This window comes from Miniopterus schreibersii (assembly GCF_964146895.1).
Source record: "Miniopterus schreibersii genome assembly, chromosome: X".
Taxonomy (NCBI): Eukaryota; Metazoa; Chordata; class Mammalia; order Chiroptera; family Miniopteridae; genus Miniopterus; species Miniopterus schreibersii.
Genome location: NC_138104.1, coordinates 53,575,496 through 53,596,378, shown reverse-complemented (window position 1 = coordinate 53,596,378; position 20,883 = coordinate 53,575,496). Strand labels below are relative to the sequence as shown.

General features: G+C 40.1%; 1 protein-coding gene across 3 annotated transcripts in view; it reads left to right on the top strand.

The window, feature by feature from the left end:
- Positions 1 to 264: 264 nt before the first annotated feature.
- Positions 265 to 20,883, top strand: part of MTMR8 (myotubularin related protein 8) — a 158,326-nt gene continuing 137,707 nt past the window's right edge. For 2 of the 3 annotated variants that reach the window (XM_081125442.1, XM_081125444.1), the window contains exon 1: positions 265 to 382. In XM_081125442.1, the coding sequence (XP_080981568.1) occupies positions 359 to 382 (24 nt within the window). In that variant the 5' untranslated portion in view covers positions 265 to 358. Of the gene's footprint in view, positions 383 to 20,490; positions 20,551 to 20,883 lie in introns of those variants that run through there. The other variant, XM_081125443.1, reaches the window with a different exon arrangement.

Genomic DNA, 20,883 nt, shown 5'->3' with positions numbered 1-20,883 from the left:
CGAGAGTAATGGAATGACAATTGGTGCTCAGAATCCTTAGAGCATCAAAGGGTGTGAGAAGGGTGGCAGTGTGCAAATCTGGGACTTGAGAACTCCTAGACCAAACCTGGAGTTTGAACCAGAATAGTGTGCTCCCCCAAAGAAAAGGGCATTTGCCAGACAGTAAAATGGCGGGAGCGACTACAGGCAAAGTGTCGCGATAGGAACCTCCGCGATGATCAGGTGATCAGAGTTTGAACCAGAACGGAGGGCGGAGGCAGGACCCCGGGTTGGGCTAGGAGGTGAGGAGTAAAGGGAAAGCCGGTGGCTGTGGCAGCCCTAGGAGCCCTGAGGGCTTCAAGCAGCGAGAACCGCGGTCATGGACTATATCACGGTGCCTAAGGTAAGGAGAAGAGTTAGGCAGCGCTGGGAGCCAGGAGCTCCCCGTCTGTGCTCAGCCCGAGCCTAGGCACGCCTCCTCAAACTCTCAGTATGCCCTTTGATGCCCCCTTCCTGGTCCTGGACCGCGCGTACTTTTCTTGGTTCACACTCTCTTTCAACAAAACTGAGCTCTTCTCCTCAGAACCTGCCTTCGAAGGGCAGCAGTACGGGGCATAGATGGTGTGCGTCAACCGTCCCCTCACGCAACGCTGCCTCCGCGCCTGGTACGCGCCTGTCTGGTCCCTCCTTGTCCAATGCCTCTGACCCTAGCTCCTCCCGGTAGCTTGGTACCCCAGCCGTTGCTTCACACAGCCCCTTTTACATACAGTCGCTGCACTTGTAACCGCCTTTCTTGAATACCCTACATGTCATTTGTCATTGCCTCTCGGAGAGTTACTTCCTTTACCCAGCGTTTCCCTACCCTCCTCATGGCTCCCTCTGCCCCTCAGCCTGCCTTGAGGGCTGCGCAGACCACCACTGCGGCCCCAGCCCCGGCTCTCCAGCCTGCGTCTGTGGTGTTGGGCGCGGGGGCGGGGAGGGGCGGTTGGGCGGCGCGACAGCATCTCTCTTTATATGGGAAGAGAAAGAGGTGTAGCAGAGTGGACCTGGCCCTGCACAACCAGGAGGAAAAACCCAAAAGGCAGCATTGCCATGTCAGTTGGCACTTGTTTACAGCCGACTCCGTTAGAGCCATTTCTTTTCTCCTCTTTCCAGGCCCTACTCTTTCCCTCCCCAACACCAGCCTATTTTCAAATCCACCTACCCTCTGTCAGTTTTCTTTCTGCCATCTGAGTCTGAGGATCAGGGAAGAGTTCACAACTAGTCTCTGCTTAATTTTTTTTCTGTCGATCATAACAGATGTTTCCCAGGCTAACTGAAGCCCCCATAAAAGCCCTGTATGTTGTAATTGAAAAAGCATGGATTTTGAACCGAGAAGACTTGAATTAGAATGCCAGTCTCCCTAAACACTAGATGGTGACTTTGGACAAATTATTTAACCTATTTGAGCCTTTCATCCTCTACCAAATGCAGATAATGATATTTGTTTTGCTCACTTGAGAGGGTGGTTGTGAGGACTAAATAAACGATTGTGTGTATGTAAGCTTTTTAAAAAAAAAAATTAGAAAAGTATTGTGCCCACTTGTTGATTCTAGATCATGATGCTGCCTGAGGGGCAAAGCAGGAACTCCAGCCTTCAAACCTCTCCTTTCCTGACTCCTCCTTCTTCAAGCCCCTTCTTGGTTGAAGATAAGTACATCCCTGTAGCCTTTAGCCCTAGCTTTTTCTTGGTCCTTTCCTTTCCAGGTCATGTCATTTGTACCAGTTTCCCTAGCATGGTTTAGGAAGGTGGCACCATCAAAGAAAAGGGGCTTCTGCTATCCAGCCTCTCTCTTCTCCCCATCCACTTAACCCTGGTCCATACTACCCACTTCAAAATGATTTCATCTGAATACTTTCTTTGTTTTTCTTCCAACCTGGGGAAAGGGGGAGGTGAAACTGCCCTTGTGTTTGAGTGTTATAATATTAAAATATTTAAAATATTAAAATCCCCCTGTTGGGGAATTAAAGCTATAAACTAAACTAGCTGTATGGTAAGAGAGAAGATACCATTATTCTGCCCATAGCAAAATTATAGCAGCTAACACTTTGAGTATTTAACTATGTGGCAGGCACTGTGCTAATTGCTTTACATGGAATAGGTCTCAATCCTTACAACAACCTATAAGGGAAGTACTATTTTATTCCCATGTTGCAGATGAGGAAGCTGAGACCCGTAGAAGTGAAGTGACTTACCAAATAAAGATAAAAGTGCTCAGTTTCAGACTGGTATGGAGTTGGTGCTCAAGAAAATTTTAAGTAGAATCATGGACAGACTCCATTTGTTCTGCATAGATGGCATCATTAGTCTTGGAATACAAATTAAAACTCCAAGTGCAGATTTAGTTCTTTAAATAAAATTGGCATTACTTTTGGTGCTTGGCAAGGCTGTGAGTGCCCACAGGTGGTATGCTGCCATACGTCTATTTTATTCATTTATTATTATTGTAAGTTTCTGGGAAGGATTAGGCTTGCTGTAATAGCTAGCGATTAAAATGTCTCCCCTGTCTCTCGTTAAATTGCTGTTTCCACAAAAGGGAGAGACTTCTGTTTTTTCCATCTCAGGACAAAGAGATAACCGTGAGCTTGTAAGTTATTAGTTACACCTGTCAAATGCAAATGTGACTTTTATTTTTGGTTCTTCCTTGAGTTTTCTCCTGTACTTAGGAAGACTTTCAAAAAAACTGTATAGAAGTGTAACATACATATAGAATAGTCTATATATTATAAGTTTATACTCCATGAATATTCACAAACTGTACATACCCATGTAACCAGCACCCAGATCAAGAAACAGAACATTACCAGGAGTCCCCTCATTCCTCTTCTAGTCAGTACCCTCTCAAGGGTTACCATTATCCTGACTTCTAACAGAATAGATTAGTTTACACTTTTTTGCACTAAATATAAATGGATTCACATATACTCTTTTGTGTCTGGCTTATTTTGCTCAACATTAGGTTTGAAAGATTCATCCATATTATTCCTTAGGGTTATAGATAATTCTCATTTCTATATGGTGTTCTATTTTGTTAACATGCTGCATGTTATCCTGATTTATCATCTTCTGTTGATGGGGAATTTCCAGACCTGGCTGTTACAAATATAGCATTCTTTTGATGGATATACATACACATTTTGGTTGGCATATACATAGGAGTAGAATTCCTGGATCATAAGATATGCTTACATTCAGCTTGGCCGGGCGTGGCTCAGCGGCTGAGCATCAACCTAGGATCCAGGCTATCAGGGTTTGATTCCCGATCAGTCACATGCCCGGGTTGTGGGCTCGATCCCCAGTTGGGGGCGTGCAGGAAGCAGCCGATCAGCCGATCAATGACTCTCTCATCATTGATGTTTCTATCTTTCTCTCTCCCTCTCCTTTCCTCTCTCTGAAATCAATAAAGATATATTAAAAAAAAAAAAAAAGATATGCTTACATTCAGATAGAGTAGATACTACCAATTTTTCACTCTCACCACCTATGTGTGAGAGAGGAACTGTCTTTTTAAGTTATAACCTTAGGATTTCACAGCGATTTTTGTAACATATCAGATCTACCCAAAAGTTCAGTGACTCTCCTCCTCTCTGAACAAGAATTTGTTCTTTGTACTTTTCCCTCCCCCACCACTTCCGTATCAGTTAGCACTGGAATTCTTTTTTTAAAAAAATATGTCTTTATTGATTTCAGAGAGAGGAAAGGAGAGGAAGAGAGAGACAGAAACATCAATAGTGAGAGAGTCATCGATAGGCTGCCTCCTGCACGCCCTGACTGGGGATGGAGCCCGCAACCCGGGCATGTGCCCTGACTGGGAATCAAACCCCAGTCGCCTGGATCCTAGGTCGATGCTCAACCGCTGAGTGCACCTGGCTGGGCAGCACTGGAATTCTTAATTACCTTTCCATTCTTGAATGGAACCTTATTAATTAGTATTTTCAATTAACAGTAATTGAGTTAACATTAATTAATTGAGCAGTTTCAAGTGGCTTGGAATTTTTTTAAATTACTCTTTATTTTTTATTATTATTTTCTGTTAATCCTCACCTGAGGATATTTTTTCCATTGATTTTTTAGAAAGAGTGGAAGGGAGAAGGAGAGACAGAGAGAGAAACATCTGTGTTAGAGAGACACATCAACTGGTTGCCTCCTGCACATGCCCAGATCAGGGCCAGGGTTTGGGACTGAGCCTGCTATCAAGGTACACACCCTTGACGGAATCAAACCCACCAGCCTTCAGTCCCTGGGCTGACACTCTAACCACTGAGCAAAACTGCCTAGGGCTGGCTTGGAAATTTACTGTGGTGGTTAAGAGTGTATGCTTTGGAGCCAGACTGTCTGAATTCAAATCTCAACTCTGCTACTTAACTAAATTTGTGACCTTGGCAAATATGCAACTTCTCTGTGCCTCAGTTTATTCATCTGTAAAATGGTGGCGATAATAATAGTACATATCTCACAGGGTTGTATAAGGATTAAATGAGTTAATATTTGTAAAAGTGCTTAGACCAGTGCCTGGCACATCATACATGCTTAATTTAGCTATCAATTACTATCTTCATTATTAGTTATTATTTACAAAACCCTATATTGGGAGTTGTTAGGGATACATAGTTGTCTTAGATATAGCAACTGCTCTCTAGGTTCTCTTAATCAAGTAAAGTGATGAGATGCCCAGCATAAGATCCAAAAATGAAAATGAGAACTTTCATGAGTGGGACAAATGAAAGGAACAAATGAAATACTATTGGAGTTTAAAGGCAAATAAGCTCCAGTTCTAGATGAGTGTGAGGAGTATGAAATGAAGAAAGCTTTATGGAAGGAGTGGCATTTAAGCTGAGTGTGAATAATTGATAGGATTTTACTCTTCAGAGATTGGGAAGGTGAAAGGCACTCCCTACCAAGGGAATTGCAACAGCATAAGCTCAGGGGCAGGTAACTCATTAGGGTAAGGCAGTGAGAGGAATGTTTCAAGGAATTAACTTGGAGAGAGAAATTTTGTAGATTGTAGAGGACCTTGAATGTTACATTGACAATCTGAATTTGGTTCTATAGGTAGCAAAGAACTGCTAAAGCTTTGTAAGTCTACAAATGTAGAATATAGAAGTTAGAAAGGACATTTTATTTTATTTTATTAACTTTATTTTTATTGTTGACATTATTACAGATGTCACCACCTCCCCCCCTTTGCCGACCTCCACGCAGCCCCCAGCCCCCTTTCCTTCTGACCATCACCACACTGTTTTCTGTATCTGTGTGTCATGCATATATGTATATTTTTTGGCTAATCCCTTCACCTTTCATTGAATCCACCCTGCTTCCCTCCCCTCTGACAGATGTCAGTTTGTTCCATGTTTCCATGCCTCTGGGTCTATTTTGTTTGTTAGTTTATTTTGTTCATTAGATTCCACATATAAGTGAGATCATATGGTATTTGTCTTTCTCTGGCTTATTTCACTTAGTGTAATAATCTCCAGGTCCATCCATGCTGTTGCAAAAGCTAAGAGTTCCTTCTTTTTTATGTCTGCATAGTATTCCATTGTGTAAATATACCATAACATTTTTATCCACTCATCTACTGATGGGTACTTGGGCTGTTTCCATATCTTGGCTATTGTAAATAATGCTGCAATGAACATAGGTGTGCATATAGTCTTTCTGATTGGTATTTCCAGATTCCTAAGATATATTCCCAGAAGTGGGATCACTGGGTCAAAAGGCAGTTCCAATTTTAATTTTTTGAGGAAATGCCATACTATTTTCCACAGTGACTGCACCAGTTTGCACTCTCACCAGCAGTGTACTAGTGTTCCCTTTTATCCACATCTTCGCCAGCACTTGTTGTTTTTCTGATTTATTGATGGTAGCCATTATGGCGGGTATGAGGTGATATCTCATTGTGGTTTTAATTTGCATCTCTCTGTTGATTAGTGACATTGAGTATTTTTTTCATATGTCTATTGGCCATCTCTATGTCCTCTTTGGAGAAGTGTTTATTCAGATCCTTTGCTCATTTTTGAATTGGATTGTTTGTCATCCTGGTGTTGAGTTGTATAAGTCCCTTATATATTTTGGAAATTAACCCCTTATCAGATGTATCATTGGCAAATATGTTCTCCTATACAGTTGGTTCCCTTTTCATTTTGATGCTGGTTATCCTTGCTGTGCAGAAGCTTTTTAGTTTGGTGGTGTTCCATTTTTTTTTTCTTCTTTGTTTCCCTTGCCCTAGGAGATATATCAGCAAAAATATTGCTATGAGAGATATCTGAGATTTTACTGCTTATGTTTTCTTCTAGGACTTTTGTGGTTTTGCAACTTACATTTCAGTCTTTTACCCCTTTTGAGTTTATTCTTGTGTATGGTGTAAATTCATGATCTAATTTCATTTTTTGCATTTGTCTGTCCAATTTTCCCAACACCATTTGTTGAAGAGACTGTGTTTACTCCATTGTATGCCCTTGCTTCCTTTGTCAAATATTAATTGACTATAAAGGTGTGGATTTATTTCTGGGCTCTCTTTTCTGTTCCATTGATCTATATGCCTGTTCTTATGCCAGGTCCATGCTGTTTTGATTACTATGGCCATTAAGTATAGTTTGATAGCAGGTATTGTGATCCCTCCAAATTGGTTCTTCTTTTTCAAGATTGCTATGGCTATTCTGGGTCTTTTTAGGTTCCATATAATTTTTTGGAGTATTTGTTCTAGATCTGTGTAATATGCCATTGATATTTTAATAGGAATCGTGTTGAATTTATAGATTGCTTTGGGTAGTATGGCTCTTTTAATGATGTGAATTCTTGCAATCCATGAATAAGGTATATGGTTCCACTTATTTGTGTCTTCCTCAATTTCTTTCTTCAATGTCCTATAGTTTTCTGAGTCCAGGTCTTTTACCTCCTTGGTTAAATTTATTTCTAAGTACCTTATTTTTTTGTTACAATAGTAAATGGATTGTTCTCTTAATTTCTAGTCCATTATTGGTGTATAAAAATGCCTGATTTCTTAATATTAATTTTGTATCTTGCTACTTTACCAAATTCATTTATTAGATCTAGTTTTAAAAGATTATCTAGTCCTAGCCGGTTTGACTCAGTGGTTGGAACATTGGTCCGTAGAGTGAAGGGCCCCGCCCCAGGTTCGATTTTGGCCAAGGGCATGTACCTCTGTTGCAGGCTCAATCCCTGGGCTTGGTGGTTGGGGTGCATGTGGGAGGCAACCAATTGATGTGTCTCTCTCATATTGATATCTTCCCCCTCTTCCACTCTCTCTGAAAAGCAATGGAAAAAATATACTTGGGTGAGGATTAAAAAAAAAAAAAAGGATCTAAATGAGGATTGGGAATGCAGTTTGTTTTTGGTGTGATGGAAATGTTCTAAAATTATATTGTGGTGATGGTTGTACAACTCTGTAAATTTACTTAAAAAATAATGAATTGTGCACTCAAAACAAGTGAATTTTATGATATGCAAGTTCGGTAAATCTGCCAATGAATAAATACATAAATGAGATCATCTGCTGATTGTTGAAGCTTCTCATTTCACAGATGGAAAAGCTGAGGCCCAGGTAGGTATAATTTCTTGCCCAAAGTCAAACATTTAGCAAGTAGCAGAGCCAGCATTGTCTTTTTGTTGTTTAGTATGCATAATTGGTTCAGACTATGATAGATTGTGTGGAATTATCATGGAAACAAGAGCCAAAATAATTGGAAGTGCCAGGTAAGTATAAAATTGCTATTCTGGATAATAGTAAAAATAAATAATAACATTTTATGGTACTTTACTGTTTACAGAGTGCTTTTGAAGCCACCCTACCTGCTCTTAAGGTTAATATTTATGTGAAGCTTTCTTAAAAGCAGATCTAATTTTTGGCTTGACTTCCAGGAAACTAAGAAACAAATTTACTGTTCAACCATATTAACTACATTAGCCTTTGTACTTAGCCTAATTGCTACCTCTTCCTTTTCTTGGCTTTGATTTTCTGTTCTTATAAGCTAATTGTAGATCTGTCCTTTATTATAAACCACCTCAAATTAATTTAGGAAAGATGCAGGGTCAGAATAAATCAAGATAAAACTGGGTAAAGTGTTTTTTATGGTCAAGGAAATGTGATTTCTAGAGGTGAATATGGTAGTCCCCTTCTAGTTCTCAGAAGTCCACATTCACTTGGCTCCCCTTTATTTCTTTCCATCGAGGAAATCGTGTAATGTAGTGGAAAAAAACACGAGCAGACAGAGCTGGGTTTGAAATGTAGATGTATTATTTCCTAGCTTTGAGTTCTTGGCCAGATCACTCAAATACTCTGAATAGTATTTTCCTCATTTGTAAAATGGGGATAATTTCTAGCTCTTGGGACTATGATTAAGAGTAAGATAAGGTATGATAAGGCCTGGCACATATTAAGTGCTCCATAATTGTGTATTCCCTTTTGTTTTTATCTGATCCAAACAATGGTAGAGGCTTTAGTATACATTAGTACTGGGAGATCTCAAAGGTCAGCCTGTCTCAATGAGGGAGGTTTTCCTGAGCATCCAGAGTGGCTTTTGGTACTATAGTGCAAAGAGAGAGGTTACCCAGGAATCCCTGGTGGCAGTAGTCTGGCATTTTGGTCAGTATTTTATAGGTTTTGGAATCATTTTCCTCACCACCAAAACTTCCTCTTTGGACCTCACTTTGTACTTTGGAAACCCCAGCTAAACCATTACTCTTAGAAACCACTGGGATTTGTTTTAGGGTTGTGTTTTTTTAGATATCATTTTGTGGTTTTGTGGTACAATATTTAAATGCTTTAGAAAGATTATTTTATGAGCTCCAGAGACATTTCCTTATTTGAGAAACCCATTCTGGACAGGGAGTCAGGAGACCCTGGGTTCTGATACTGACGTGCTATATGAACTTAGATTTCATTTTTCTTATGAGTAAAATAATATCTAGCCTTTACTGAGCAATTACAATGTGCCAGGCACTATTCTAAGTGCTGTACATAAACATTACATATTTATATACTTACTTAACACTCACAAAAATACTATTATTATTCTCATTTTAAATATATAAAAATAAAGACCCAGAAAGCTTGAGCAAGTTGCTGAGAGACAGAATATAAAGCAGACAGTCTGTGACTCAAAAGCCTACTCTGTACTGCTTAAATTAAATTAGCAGATTGGATTATCCCGACATTTCCTAAACCTTGTTCCTGATGATTACTCGTCCCACAAGATAAGTTGTTTAAACAAATGAAAAGGATTCCAAGGTAAAATATGTTAATACCATAAACATAGTGAATTTTTACCATTAAAGTCTCTGAGAAACCCTGCAATAAAGAAACCTGCTTATATTTATTTAATCCAGGGTTTCCCTAACCTGACCACACTTGTGTGTGTGTGTTCACCAATTAACATCCTCTGGAACTAGGATTTATAGAATATGCTTTGAGAAATGTTGGTGTCAATTTGGAAAATTAATTCTAATTTCAGTGCTTCAAACTCTTAATAATGATATATGTGTGGACTGTGAAATGCGGCATTTCTTTCTGAGTTTCAAATTTGCTTTAATTGGAGGGGTGCTGAAAAAGAGTGTGAGGAGGCATAAATTCAAGGCTAGTCTGGGTTGCATTTTTAACACTTGCTTCAAATGACCTTGTACATATTGGCACAAAAAGCTTCATTTTGTCCTTCCTTTCCTCCTTCCTGCCCTGTTATATATTTTCTTGTTATTACTTTAAAGAAGAGACCTATATCAGAGACGTTTGTTGTTAAAGTAGAAGAAAGTCTTTTAACTGTGTTCAGGGTGCAGCAGTTGTTTTCATCATGAATGTTCTTTACTGTCAGAGGTGATGCCACATGGAACAGGGCTTATGTTGAACATGTATACCACTGATGGATCTCATTACACTGGCACTGTTGCTCTTCCTGGAGGCAGATGTCTCATCTTTTTATTTTTGCAGTGTATCCAAGTTATTACTAATAATTGTGGCAAATCAGGATAGTAAATGGATTCTGAGAGCTCTGAAATGCACCTGATTTTTTCCCTCCCTCCCTCCCTCCCTCCCTCCCTCCCTCCCTCCCTCCCTCCCTCCCTCCCTCCCTCCCTCCCTCCCTCCCTCCCTTCCTTCCTTCCTTCCTTCCTTCCTTCCTTCCTTCCTTCCTATAAAAAAACAACAACACACCACCCAGCTTCTCCTAGAGCAGTGATTTTCAACCGGTGTGCTGCAGCAGACACACTGGTGTGCCACAAGAATTATTTAAACATGCAATACCTAACTATTTAGTCAGGGCACTGACCTATTCTCCCTTATATTGTCAAATAAAAAAATAACAGCCAACAGAACAATAGCTGTCCAGTTCACTATACCTATTTTTTAGTCAACTAGACAGAAAATATATTTTTTGGTGTGCCACAGAATTTTAGTAATTGGTTTATGTGTGCAATGAGATGAAAAGAGTTAAAAATCACTGTCCTAGAACAAATGTGTTGTAAATGTCAGTGCCCTGTCTATAGCCAGGGAGTGCAAAACTAACAAAGCAATTGGATGGCCAGCCTGGGAATTAGAGTCTGTATAGTACCTAGCCATGGTCAGTCCCTCCCCTCCCCTCCCCTCCCCTCCCCTCCCCTCCCCTCCCCTCCCCTCCCCTCCCCTCCCCTCCCCTCCCCTCCCCTCCCCTCCCCTCCCCTCCCCTCCCCTTTTTTTCTTTCCTTTCCTTCTGTCTCTCTCTCGCTCTTTCCTTCCTTCCTCCCTCCTTGCCTCCCTCCCTTCCTTCCTTCCTCTCTCCCTCCCTCCCTTTGTTCTTCCCTCCCATGTTCCAACTCTTCTCTCCTCTCTACTCTTTCTCTTCTTTTTTCTTCATTCTCATTCTCTTTCCTCCTTCCATTTTCTCCCTCCTCTCTCCTTCCTTCTCTCCCTTTCATTTTTCTTCTACCTCCTCTTCCCTCTCCTTCCCTCCCCTCATGTCTCTTATGTCTCTACCTCGTCCCTCTCCCTTTTTCTTTTCTCTCCACGCTGCACCCTACACACATACACAATATACATGTTCTATGGGATCTAGGTTTCTGTGAGATAAAGGCACGGCAGGCAGAGGAACCCTCTTACTACTACACTGTCTCAGAACCAGAGGGGACTCTGGTGCCCATGAGTGGAAAAAGGGAGAGTCTGAGTAATTGCTGTTCTCCTAAAAGGTTTTACCTGTTAATGGACACAGGTTCCCTGCAGTGTGGAGCCTTAAGGAAGTATACATCAACAGTTTCAATATCAACATCCCCCCCTGCCCCCATCAAGGCTTCCTCCAGGACTACCCTCCAAGAGGAACATAACACCCTTCATACATGGACATTGCAGCTTCTTGGTAAGTAGTGCCCTGGGCCTTAGCAAGAGCTCCTTCTGAGTGGCCAGTTTTTCTCTGTGTTGAACATCTCCTGCTTGGGACAGGCAGGAGAGAGCTAAAGATTATACTTTAAATTTCTGCTCCTTACCTCTTGCCCTTTCTTTTTCTGAAGTGAGACTCCTGAGAGTAAGAGAGTGAACCACTATTCCAATTGCACTTATTTCTTCTATTAAACTAATCACAATTCCTCTAACAGCAGCAAGACTGCTTACTTTTAACTTTCATTTGGCTAATGAAATCACATGCTTTTACCAAACTATTCTCATCAAGTTTATATAGTCTTCTGCATTCAGATTAGCACATGCCTACCTGTAGCTTCCCCAACAGGAAAAGAAATTGTACTCACTTCATGCTTCTCTTGCAGCATTCCTTTGTGGCTTTTCCCGCATGTATTTTCTACCCACCCACCCATTCCTACTCTTCTACTTATTCTGTGGCTAAAGATTGCTGCAGATTCTCTTCTGTCTTAGTCCATTTGGGCTGCTATAACAACATACCACAGAGTGTGTGGCTTATAAACAAACTTATTTCTCACACTTCTAGAGGCTGGAAGTCCAAGATTAGGGTGTTAGCGTGGTTGGGTTCTGGTAAAGTCCCTCTTCCATGTTGCAAACTGTCAGCTACTCACTGTGTCATCACATGGTGGAAGGAGACAATGAATCTCTCTCTCGAGCCTCTTTTATAAGGGTACTAATTCCACTAATGCTATTTATTAGGGCCCCACCTCCAAATATAGGCATAATGGGCATTAGGATTTTAATATATGACTTTGGGGAAACACAAATATTCAGACCATAGCACCTTCCTTCTCCATTTATACCTTTTGACCTTAAAATGTCTCCTGTGTTTTACTAGTTTTTTGTTTTTCCCCCCTTTATTTTACATTGGTAAAATGTAAAATTGCTGAGTCTGGCTTTTTGTTAATTGACTCTTTACTACTGCTCTGGCCTTATCCTTCCACCTTACCTCCCTCCCTTCTGCAATTGGATGTTCTTGCTCCTTTCCTCATTTTTCTCCAGCCACCTTGTAGCCTTCTGTATCTGTCCCTCTAGCAAGGATGACATGTACTGGAAATACATGCCTTCCTATCCAGTACAGGAAAAGAAGTCTAGTTTTTCTTCGGGATTGTGAAAGAGCATTTGTTTGTTTGCTTGTTTGTTTTTTATTGTGGTTAAGAAAACAGTATTAAATTTACCATCTTAACCATTTTTAAATGTACAGTTCAGTAGTATTAAATATATTCACATTATTGTGCAACAAACCTCTAGGACTTTTTCATCTTGCAACACCAAAACTCTATACTTACTAAACATTAATTCCCTCTTCCTGGTCCCCTCCCCCCTAGTCCTTAGAAACCATTTTTCTACTTTCTGTTTCTATAATTTTGACTACTTTAGATACTTCATATGAGTGGATTGATACAGCATTTTTCATTTTATGACTGGCTTATTTCACTTAGCATAATATTAACCATGTTATAGCATCTGGCAGTATGTTCTTTTTAAAGGCTGCATAATATTCCATTGTGTATAAATACCATATTTTCTTTCTTTATTTGTGTATATACATTTGGGTTGCTTCCACCTCTTGGCTGTTGTGAATAATGCTGCAATGAACATGGGTGTGCAAATATCCCTTTAAGATCCTGATTTTAATTATTTAGATATAAATCCAAAAGTAGAATTGCTTGATATATTTGGTAATTCTTTTTAAAAAATTTTTGAAGAACTTCTATACTGTTTTTCATACTGGATGCAACCAGTTTTCATTTCCACCATCTTTGTACAAGGGTTCCAACTTCCCCGTATCCTTACCAACAGTTGTTATTTTCTGCTCTTTTTATAGTGGCTACACTAATGGGTGTGAGGTGATATCTTGTGGTTTTGATTTGAATATCTCTTATGATTAGTGATTATGAGCATCTTTTCATATGCTTGTTGGTCATTTGTTTATCTCCTTTGCAGAATTGTCTATTCTAGTCCTTTGCTGATTTTTTTATCCCTCCCTTATCCTTAATCTTTTTACTATCTCTTTAGTTTTGCCTTTTTCACAATGTCATATAGTAGGAATAACACTGTGTTGGCTTCCTTTGCTTAGTAATATGCATTTAAGTTTTCTCTATGTCTTTTCATGCTTGATAGCTCATTTCTTTTTTTTATTATTCTGTACCCTTTTATTGTTTTATTTTTCAATTATAGTTTACATTCAGTATTATTTTGTATTAGTTTCAGCTGTACAGCAGAGTGGTTAAACAATCATATACTTTACAAAATATTCCCCCTGGTATTTCCAGTACCTGCCTGACATCATACATAGTTATTACAATATTTTCGACTATATTTCCTCTGTTGTACTTTACATCCCCATGATTACTTTGTAATTACCAATTTGTACTTCTTAATTCCTTCACCTCTTTCACCCAGCCCCCTAACCATCCTCCCCTCTAGCAACCATCAATTCGTTTTCCATATCTATAAGTCTATTTCTTTTTTTTGTTCATTTATATTGTCCTTTAGATTCCACATATAAGTGAAATATAGTATTTGCCTTCTTCTGACTGACTTATTTCACTGAGCATAATTCCCTCAAGGTCCATCCATTCTCTCACAAATGGTAAGATATTCTTTTTATGGCAGATTAATACTCCATTGTGTTTATGTACAACAGTATTTTATCCATTTATCTACTGATGGGCACTTGGGCTGCTTCCATATCTTGGCCATTGTAAGTAATGCTGCAGTGAACATAAGGACACATATATTCTTTAGGGTTTCTTTGGATAAATACCCAGAAGTGGAATTGCTGGGACATAAGGCAGTTCCATTTTAAATTTTTTGAGGAAGCTTCATAATGTTTTTTATTGTGGCTGCATCAGTCTGCATTCCCACCAATAGTGCATGAGGGTACCCTTTTCTCCACGCACTCACCAGCACTTGTTTGTTGGTTTATTAATGAAAGCCATTCTGGCAGGCGTGAGGTGATATCTCATTGTGGTTTTAATTTGGATTTCTCTGATGATTGGTGAAGTTGATCATATATCTATTGGCCTTCTGTATATCCTCTTTGGAGGAGTGTCTATTAATGCCCTCTGCCTATTTTTAAATTAGATTTTTTTGTTGTTGTTGTTTTGGTGTTGAGTAGTACACGTTCTTTATAAACTTTGGATATTAACCCCTTATCAGATGTATCATTGGCAAATATATTCTTCTGTTCTGTAGCTTGTCTTTTTGTTTTTTGATGGTTTCCTTGGCTGTGCAAAAATGTTTGTTTGATTGTTTGATTTTACTTCTGTTACCCTTGCCAGAGGAGATATATCACAAAAAATATTGCTATGAGAAATGTCAGAGGTTTTACTGCCTATGGTTTCTTTTAGGAGTTTAATGGTTTCAAGTGTTACATTTAAATTTTTATCCATTTTGAGTTGTTTTTTTTTTGTATACAATATAAAAAGTTGGTCTAGTTTGATTTGTCTACATATACCTGTCTAATTTTCCCAGCACCATATATTGAATAGACTATCTTTACCCCATTATATGTTCTTGTGTCCTTTGTCAGATATTAACTGACCATATAGATCTGGGTTTATTTCTCAGCTCTGTATTCCATTCCATTGATCTATATGTCTGTTTTTATGCCAGTACCATGCTGTTTTGATTACTGTGGATTTGTAGTATAGTTTGATATCAGGTATTGTGATACCTCCAACTTTCTTCTTTCTCAAGATTGCTGAGACTATTTGGGCTCATTTTCGGTTCCATATAAATTTTTGGGATATTTGTTCTAGATCTGTAATATTCCATCGGTATTTTAATAAGATTATTTTCAATCTATAGATTGCTTTGAGTAGTATGGACCTTTTAATGCTGCTAATTGTTGCATTCCATGGATACAGTATATTCTTCTACATATTTGTGTCTTTCTCAGTTTTTTTCTTCAGTGTCTTATAATTTTCCAAGTACAGGTAGTTTACCTCCTTGTTAAATTTATTCCTAGATATTTTATTTTTTTGATGTAATTGTAAAGGGATTTGTTTTCTTAGTGTCCCTTTCTGTAGTTCATTATTGGCTTATAAAAATGCAACCTATTTCTGAACATTAATTTTTAATCATGCTACTTTACTGAATTCATTTATCAATTCTAGTGATTTTGTGTATAGAATCTTTAGAGTTCTTTATATACTATATCAAGTCATCTGCAGGTAATGACAGTCTTACTTATTCTTTTCCAGTTTGGATGACTTTTATTTCTTTTTCTTGTCTGATTGTTGTGGCTAGGACTTCAAGTACTATATTGAATAAGAGTGGTGAAACTGTACATCCCTGTCTTGTTTCTGATATTAAGAGAAATGCTTTTAGTTTTTGCACATTGAATATGATGATGGCTGTGGGCTCATCATATATGGCCTTTATTATGTTGAGATATGTTCCCTCTATTGCCGTTTTGCTGAGAGCTTTTATCATAAATGTGTGCTGGTTTTGTCAAATGCTTTTGTACATCTATTGATATGATCATATGATTTTAATCTTTATTTTGTTTATGTGGTATATCATGTTATTTGATTTATGGATATTATAACAACCTTGCATCCCAGGAATAAATCCCACTTGACCATATTGCATAATCTTTTAAATGTATTGCTTAATTTGGATAGATAATATTTTGTTGAGGATTTTTGCATCTATATTCATCAGGGATATTGTCCTATAATTTTTTTGTTTGTAGTATCTTTATCTGATTTTGCAGTTAGGATAAGGTTGGCCTCATTAAATGAGCTTGGGAGTCTTCCCTCTTTTTGAATTTTTTGTAATAGTTTGAGAAGAATAAGTGTTAGTTCTTTGAATATTTGGTACAATTTACCTGTGAAACCATCCAGTTCAGGAATTTTGTTTGTTGGGAGATTTTTGATTACTGCTTTGAATTTGTTAGTAGTAATTGTCATGTTCAGATTTTCTGTTTCTTTGTGATTCAGTTTTGGAAGATTGTATGTTTCTAGGAATTTATTTTTTCCAGATTGGCCAATTTGTAGGCATATATGGGTTTATAATATTTGCTTATAATACTTTGTATTAGTGTGTAATCAGTTGTTATTTCTCCACTTTCATTTATTTGGGGCCTCTCTCTCTTTTGTTATGAGCCTGGTTAAAGGTTTATCTGTTTATCTTTTCAAACAACCAGCTTTTGGTTTCATTGATCTTTTCTATTGTTTTTTCAGATTATATTTCATAGATTTCTACTCTGAGGTTAATTATTTTATTTCTTCAACTCACTTTGTGCTTTGTTGTTATTTTTCTAGTTCTTTTAGGTAGATGGTTAGATTGTTTATTTAAGATTTTTATCGTTTATTGAGGTAGTCCTGTAATGTTATTAATTTCCTTGTTAGGACTTCTTTTGCTCTTTCCCATAGATTTTGGGTTGTTGTGCTTTCATTTTCATTTGTCTCAAGGTATCTTTTAGTTTCTTCTTTGATCTCTTTGTTAACCCATTTATTGTTTAGTAACTTGTTATTTAGCCTCCATGTGTGTGTTTTTCAATTTTTTTCTTGTAATAGATTTTTAGATTCATACCATTGTGCTCAGAGAAGATGCTTTATATGATTTCAGCCTTCAATTTTTTGAGAGTTGTGTTCTTATCCATTCAGCTACCCTATAACTTTTGACAAGAGCATTTAATCCATTTATATTTAAGGTGATTATTGACAGGTACATATTTATTGCCATTTTATTCTTTGTAACTATGTTACTCTTCCCTCCCCCCCCCAAAAAAAAAAAATAACTCCCTTCAACATTCTTGTAATACTGATTTGGTGGTAATTAACTCCTTTACCTTTTTCTCATCAGGGCAGCTCTTTATTTCTCTTTTAATTTTAAATGATATCCTTTCTTAGTAGTTAGTCTTGGTTGTATGTCCTTGCTTTTCATCACTTTAAATATTTCCTGCCAGTCTCTTCTGGCCTGAAATGTTTCTGTTGAGAAATCAGCTGACAGTCTTATGATTTCTCCCTTGTAGGTAATTAACTGTCTTTCTCTTACTGCATTAGGACCCCCCCCCCCCTTTGTCTTTAACCTTTGCCATTTTAATTATGATGTACCTTTGTGTGGGCCTCTTTGGGTTCATCTTGTTTTGGACTCTCTGAGCTTCCTAGACTGGTGTGTCTTTTTCTTTCACCATGTTAGGAAAATTTTCAGCCATTATTTCTTCAAATAGATTCTCAGTCCCTTACTATCTCCCTTCTCTTTCTTGCACCCCTATGATGTGGATGTTGTTATGCTTCATGTTGTCCTGGAGGTCCCTTAAACTACTTTTTTTTTTTTAATCCTCACTGGTGCATAATTTTTCCATTGCTTTTCAGAGAGAGCGGAAGAGAAAGAGAGACATCAATGTGAGAGAGACACATCAATTGGTTGTCTCTCACATGCACCCTGACTGGGGTCGGGGATCAAGCCCACAACTGAGGTATGCACCCTTGAGCAGAATCGAACCCAGGGCCCTTCAATCTGTGGGCTGACGCTCTAACCACTAAGCCAAACTGGCTAAGGAAACTATCTTCATTTTTAATTTCTCTTTTCTTTTTGCTGCTCTCATTTGGTGTTTTTCTATTACCTCACCTTCCAGATCAATGATTTGATCGTCTCCTTCATCTAACCAACTGTTATTTTGTTCGTGTATTCTTCATTTTTAGATATTATATTATGCATTTCTGACTGCTTCTTTTTTATGATTTCTATGTCCTTTTTTATGCTTGCTATCTCTGTTGAAGTTCTCACTAAGTTTCTTGTGCATCATTATAGTCATCGTTTTAAACTCTGTATCTGGTAGATTGCTTGCCTCCATTTCATTTAGTTCTTTTTCTTGTAGTGTCTCCTCTTTTTTCATTTAAGGCATGTTTTTTCATCTCCCCATTTTGCCTGCTTCTCTGTGTTTGTTTCTATGTATTAGATAGATATGCTATGACTCCCTGTATTGGTAGGGTGGCCTTAAGTAGCAGGTGTCCTATGGGAACCAGTGGTGCAGTTTCCTTGATCAACTGAGCTAGGTGCTCCAGAAATGTCCCTTAGGTAAGTTATGTGGGCCCTCCTATTGTAGTTGAGTATTGATTGCTGTTGGCCCGTTTGTGCATGGGGTTGACTCTCAGGCTGGCTGACTGTGAGGATTAACCGTGACCATGGTGTATGAGCTGCTATGTGGATTTTCACCACACAATTCAGAATTTGCCCCAGCACTGTCTGCTGCCTGTAGAGATCTTTTTCTGGGCGTGTCTCTTGTGGAACTAATTAGATCCTGCTCTCATGTTTTCTGAAGCTTACAACTGGCTTTGTTGGTTTTGGGACCTCTTGGTTGGGACTCTGGTGTAGTCCATTGGCAGACACTACCTGTGACTGGCCCTGGGCTACATGTTTGGAGCTACAAAGAGATTCACAGTTTGTGGTTGCCTCTTTGAAGACTGGGTGTGCATGGGAGAAGCCAAACTATGCACCAAGGCCAGCTCCCTCCAGCACTAAGCCTGGGGGCAGGTCAGAAAATGTCCCAAGGCACCTCAAGTTCCACCTCCACCTGTCTCCACCTGCCAGCTGCCTGTAAGGCTCAGTCACTGAAAGAGCTTCTGAAAGCATGCTAGTTGCATAAGGTAGGCTCTAAGGGAGTCACCAAGCAAGCATGAGTGGTGTTCACCAGAATGGTACAGGTTCAGACTTGGCACCAGTGCTCTATCTGAGGCCACTCAGCTAAAATCTCTGGGTGCACAAGAGCAGCTGCTACCAGCCAGGCATGTGCCTGTGGATTTTTGTGTTTGTGCAGGGTCTCAGAGAGTCATCAGAATGAGGACAACAGAGTTCATCAGACCCAAACAGATCAATGTTTTGTTGTTTGAAGGGAGAGCTTTGCACAGGAATAGTGGTACTGGTTCTTACCTGTGAAGGGAAACTAGTTTTCACCCTAGAGCCACACAACTCAGTCTCTCCCTAAGTCTACCCGGCCCTCCTCGAGGGCCTTCCTAGAAAATCTGCATTGCAGGCCTAGGCTAGCCACAGTGAGCTGAAAATTCTGCAGTGCTTTAACTTAGCACGACAGAACCACCTGGAATCATAAGGGTGGGGCTACTGGATCTTCAGACCCAGGTGTGGGAATGTTGCCCTCCACAGAGCCACACAACTCAGTCTCTGACATCCCCTGCATTCTCCCAGACCTCTGCACCACAGGCAGAGGCAGCTAACTCCTCTGCAGGGTGTGAGCTCCACGGGGCAGTGTGACATAGAGTCAGGAGGGTGGTGGTATTGCATTTCCCCAGGCTGATGCCATAAGGAAGGGAGTGCTCCACCAGAGAAAGATGTCTTCTGTGGGCAGTGTAGTAGAGGAACTCAGCACAGGGACACTGGCGGCTGTCTCTTCAGGCCTCTCCCGGCAGCCACATAACCCAGTCTCTCCTCAAAGAACTCTGGTTCACTCTGGGCCTCCTTCCCTCTGCTAGAGCCCAGGGTGAGTGGCTGCAGATGAAATTTTGTGCTCTGGCCCTTTAAGAGTTTACCTGGGTTTCTAGGAGACACCTATCTCTCCCTAGCAGACTGAATTTTACAAGTTAGATGTTATGTGGACTCCTCTTTCTGCCTCTTCTCCTCTGGGTTGTGGAACTTGGTGTAGGGTTGAGACCCCACACTCCTCAGTGGGAACCTTTGCAGCCAAGATAGCCCCCAGGATTCTCATCCCCTGCATGTGGGTGTGGTAGCAACCCGTTTCACATCTCCACTGTTCCTACCATTCTGAATGTGGCTTCTGTAAATCCTTGTTTATAAGATTCTGGGAGAGGGAAAGATGGTGGCACTCTGAGAAGAGGCAGAGTGCCCCTGATCCCAGGCATGAACTCAATTTACTCCTAAAATCCTATGTAGCCAGCTTGGAAAAACCAGAGAAACATACATGAGTGGATGGAGTGCGAGTGGGGAGCACTGAAGAAACATCACAGAGTCCGGTAAGAGAGGGGGGTGTTGGAAAGGGAAGCCCCCCTGAAGCCTGTATTGGGCTCCAAGCCCAGAGGTTTGCAGGCTGCAAAGCTCCCTCCCCTCGGGAGTGTGGACTGACATCCAAAAGCGGGGATCTCACACCTGGAGCAGAGGAGAAGGGAAGGAGCGCCCTGCTCGGAGGACAGAGGGACCTAGGGAAGCGGTGAGTTTGTGAGGAGGGGACAGCGCCTTCCTAGCGAAACAAAGCTTCTAGGGGCGGCTGCGACCGAGGTCTAATGCTCGGGGTGCCAACCATACGGAAGGCTGTCCCAAAGTGTGTGTCACCCAAGTGGTAAGGGACCAGAGGACTATGCTGAGCAGCAGCACATGGGAACGCTCTGCCCCCTGTAAAGCATCGTGTTGAGCGCCAGAAAGCACTGAATCTGTGTGGCATGGGGGAGGGGAGGAGCCCTCCCCGCCCTGAGCTCCTGGTGCAGAGAGGCTGGGATCTGTGACCAGCCCTGAGGGCGCCCTCCTGCCCTGAGCTCTCTGTGCC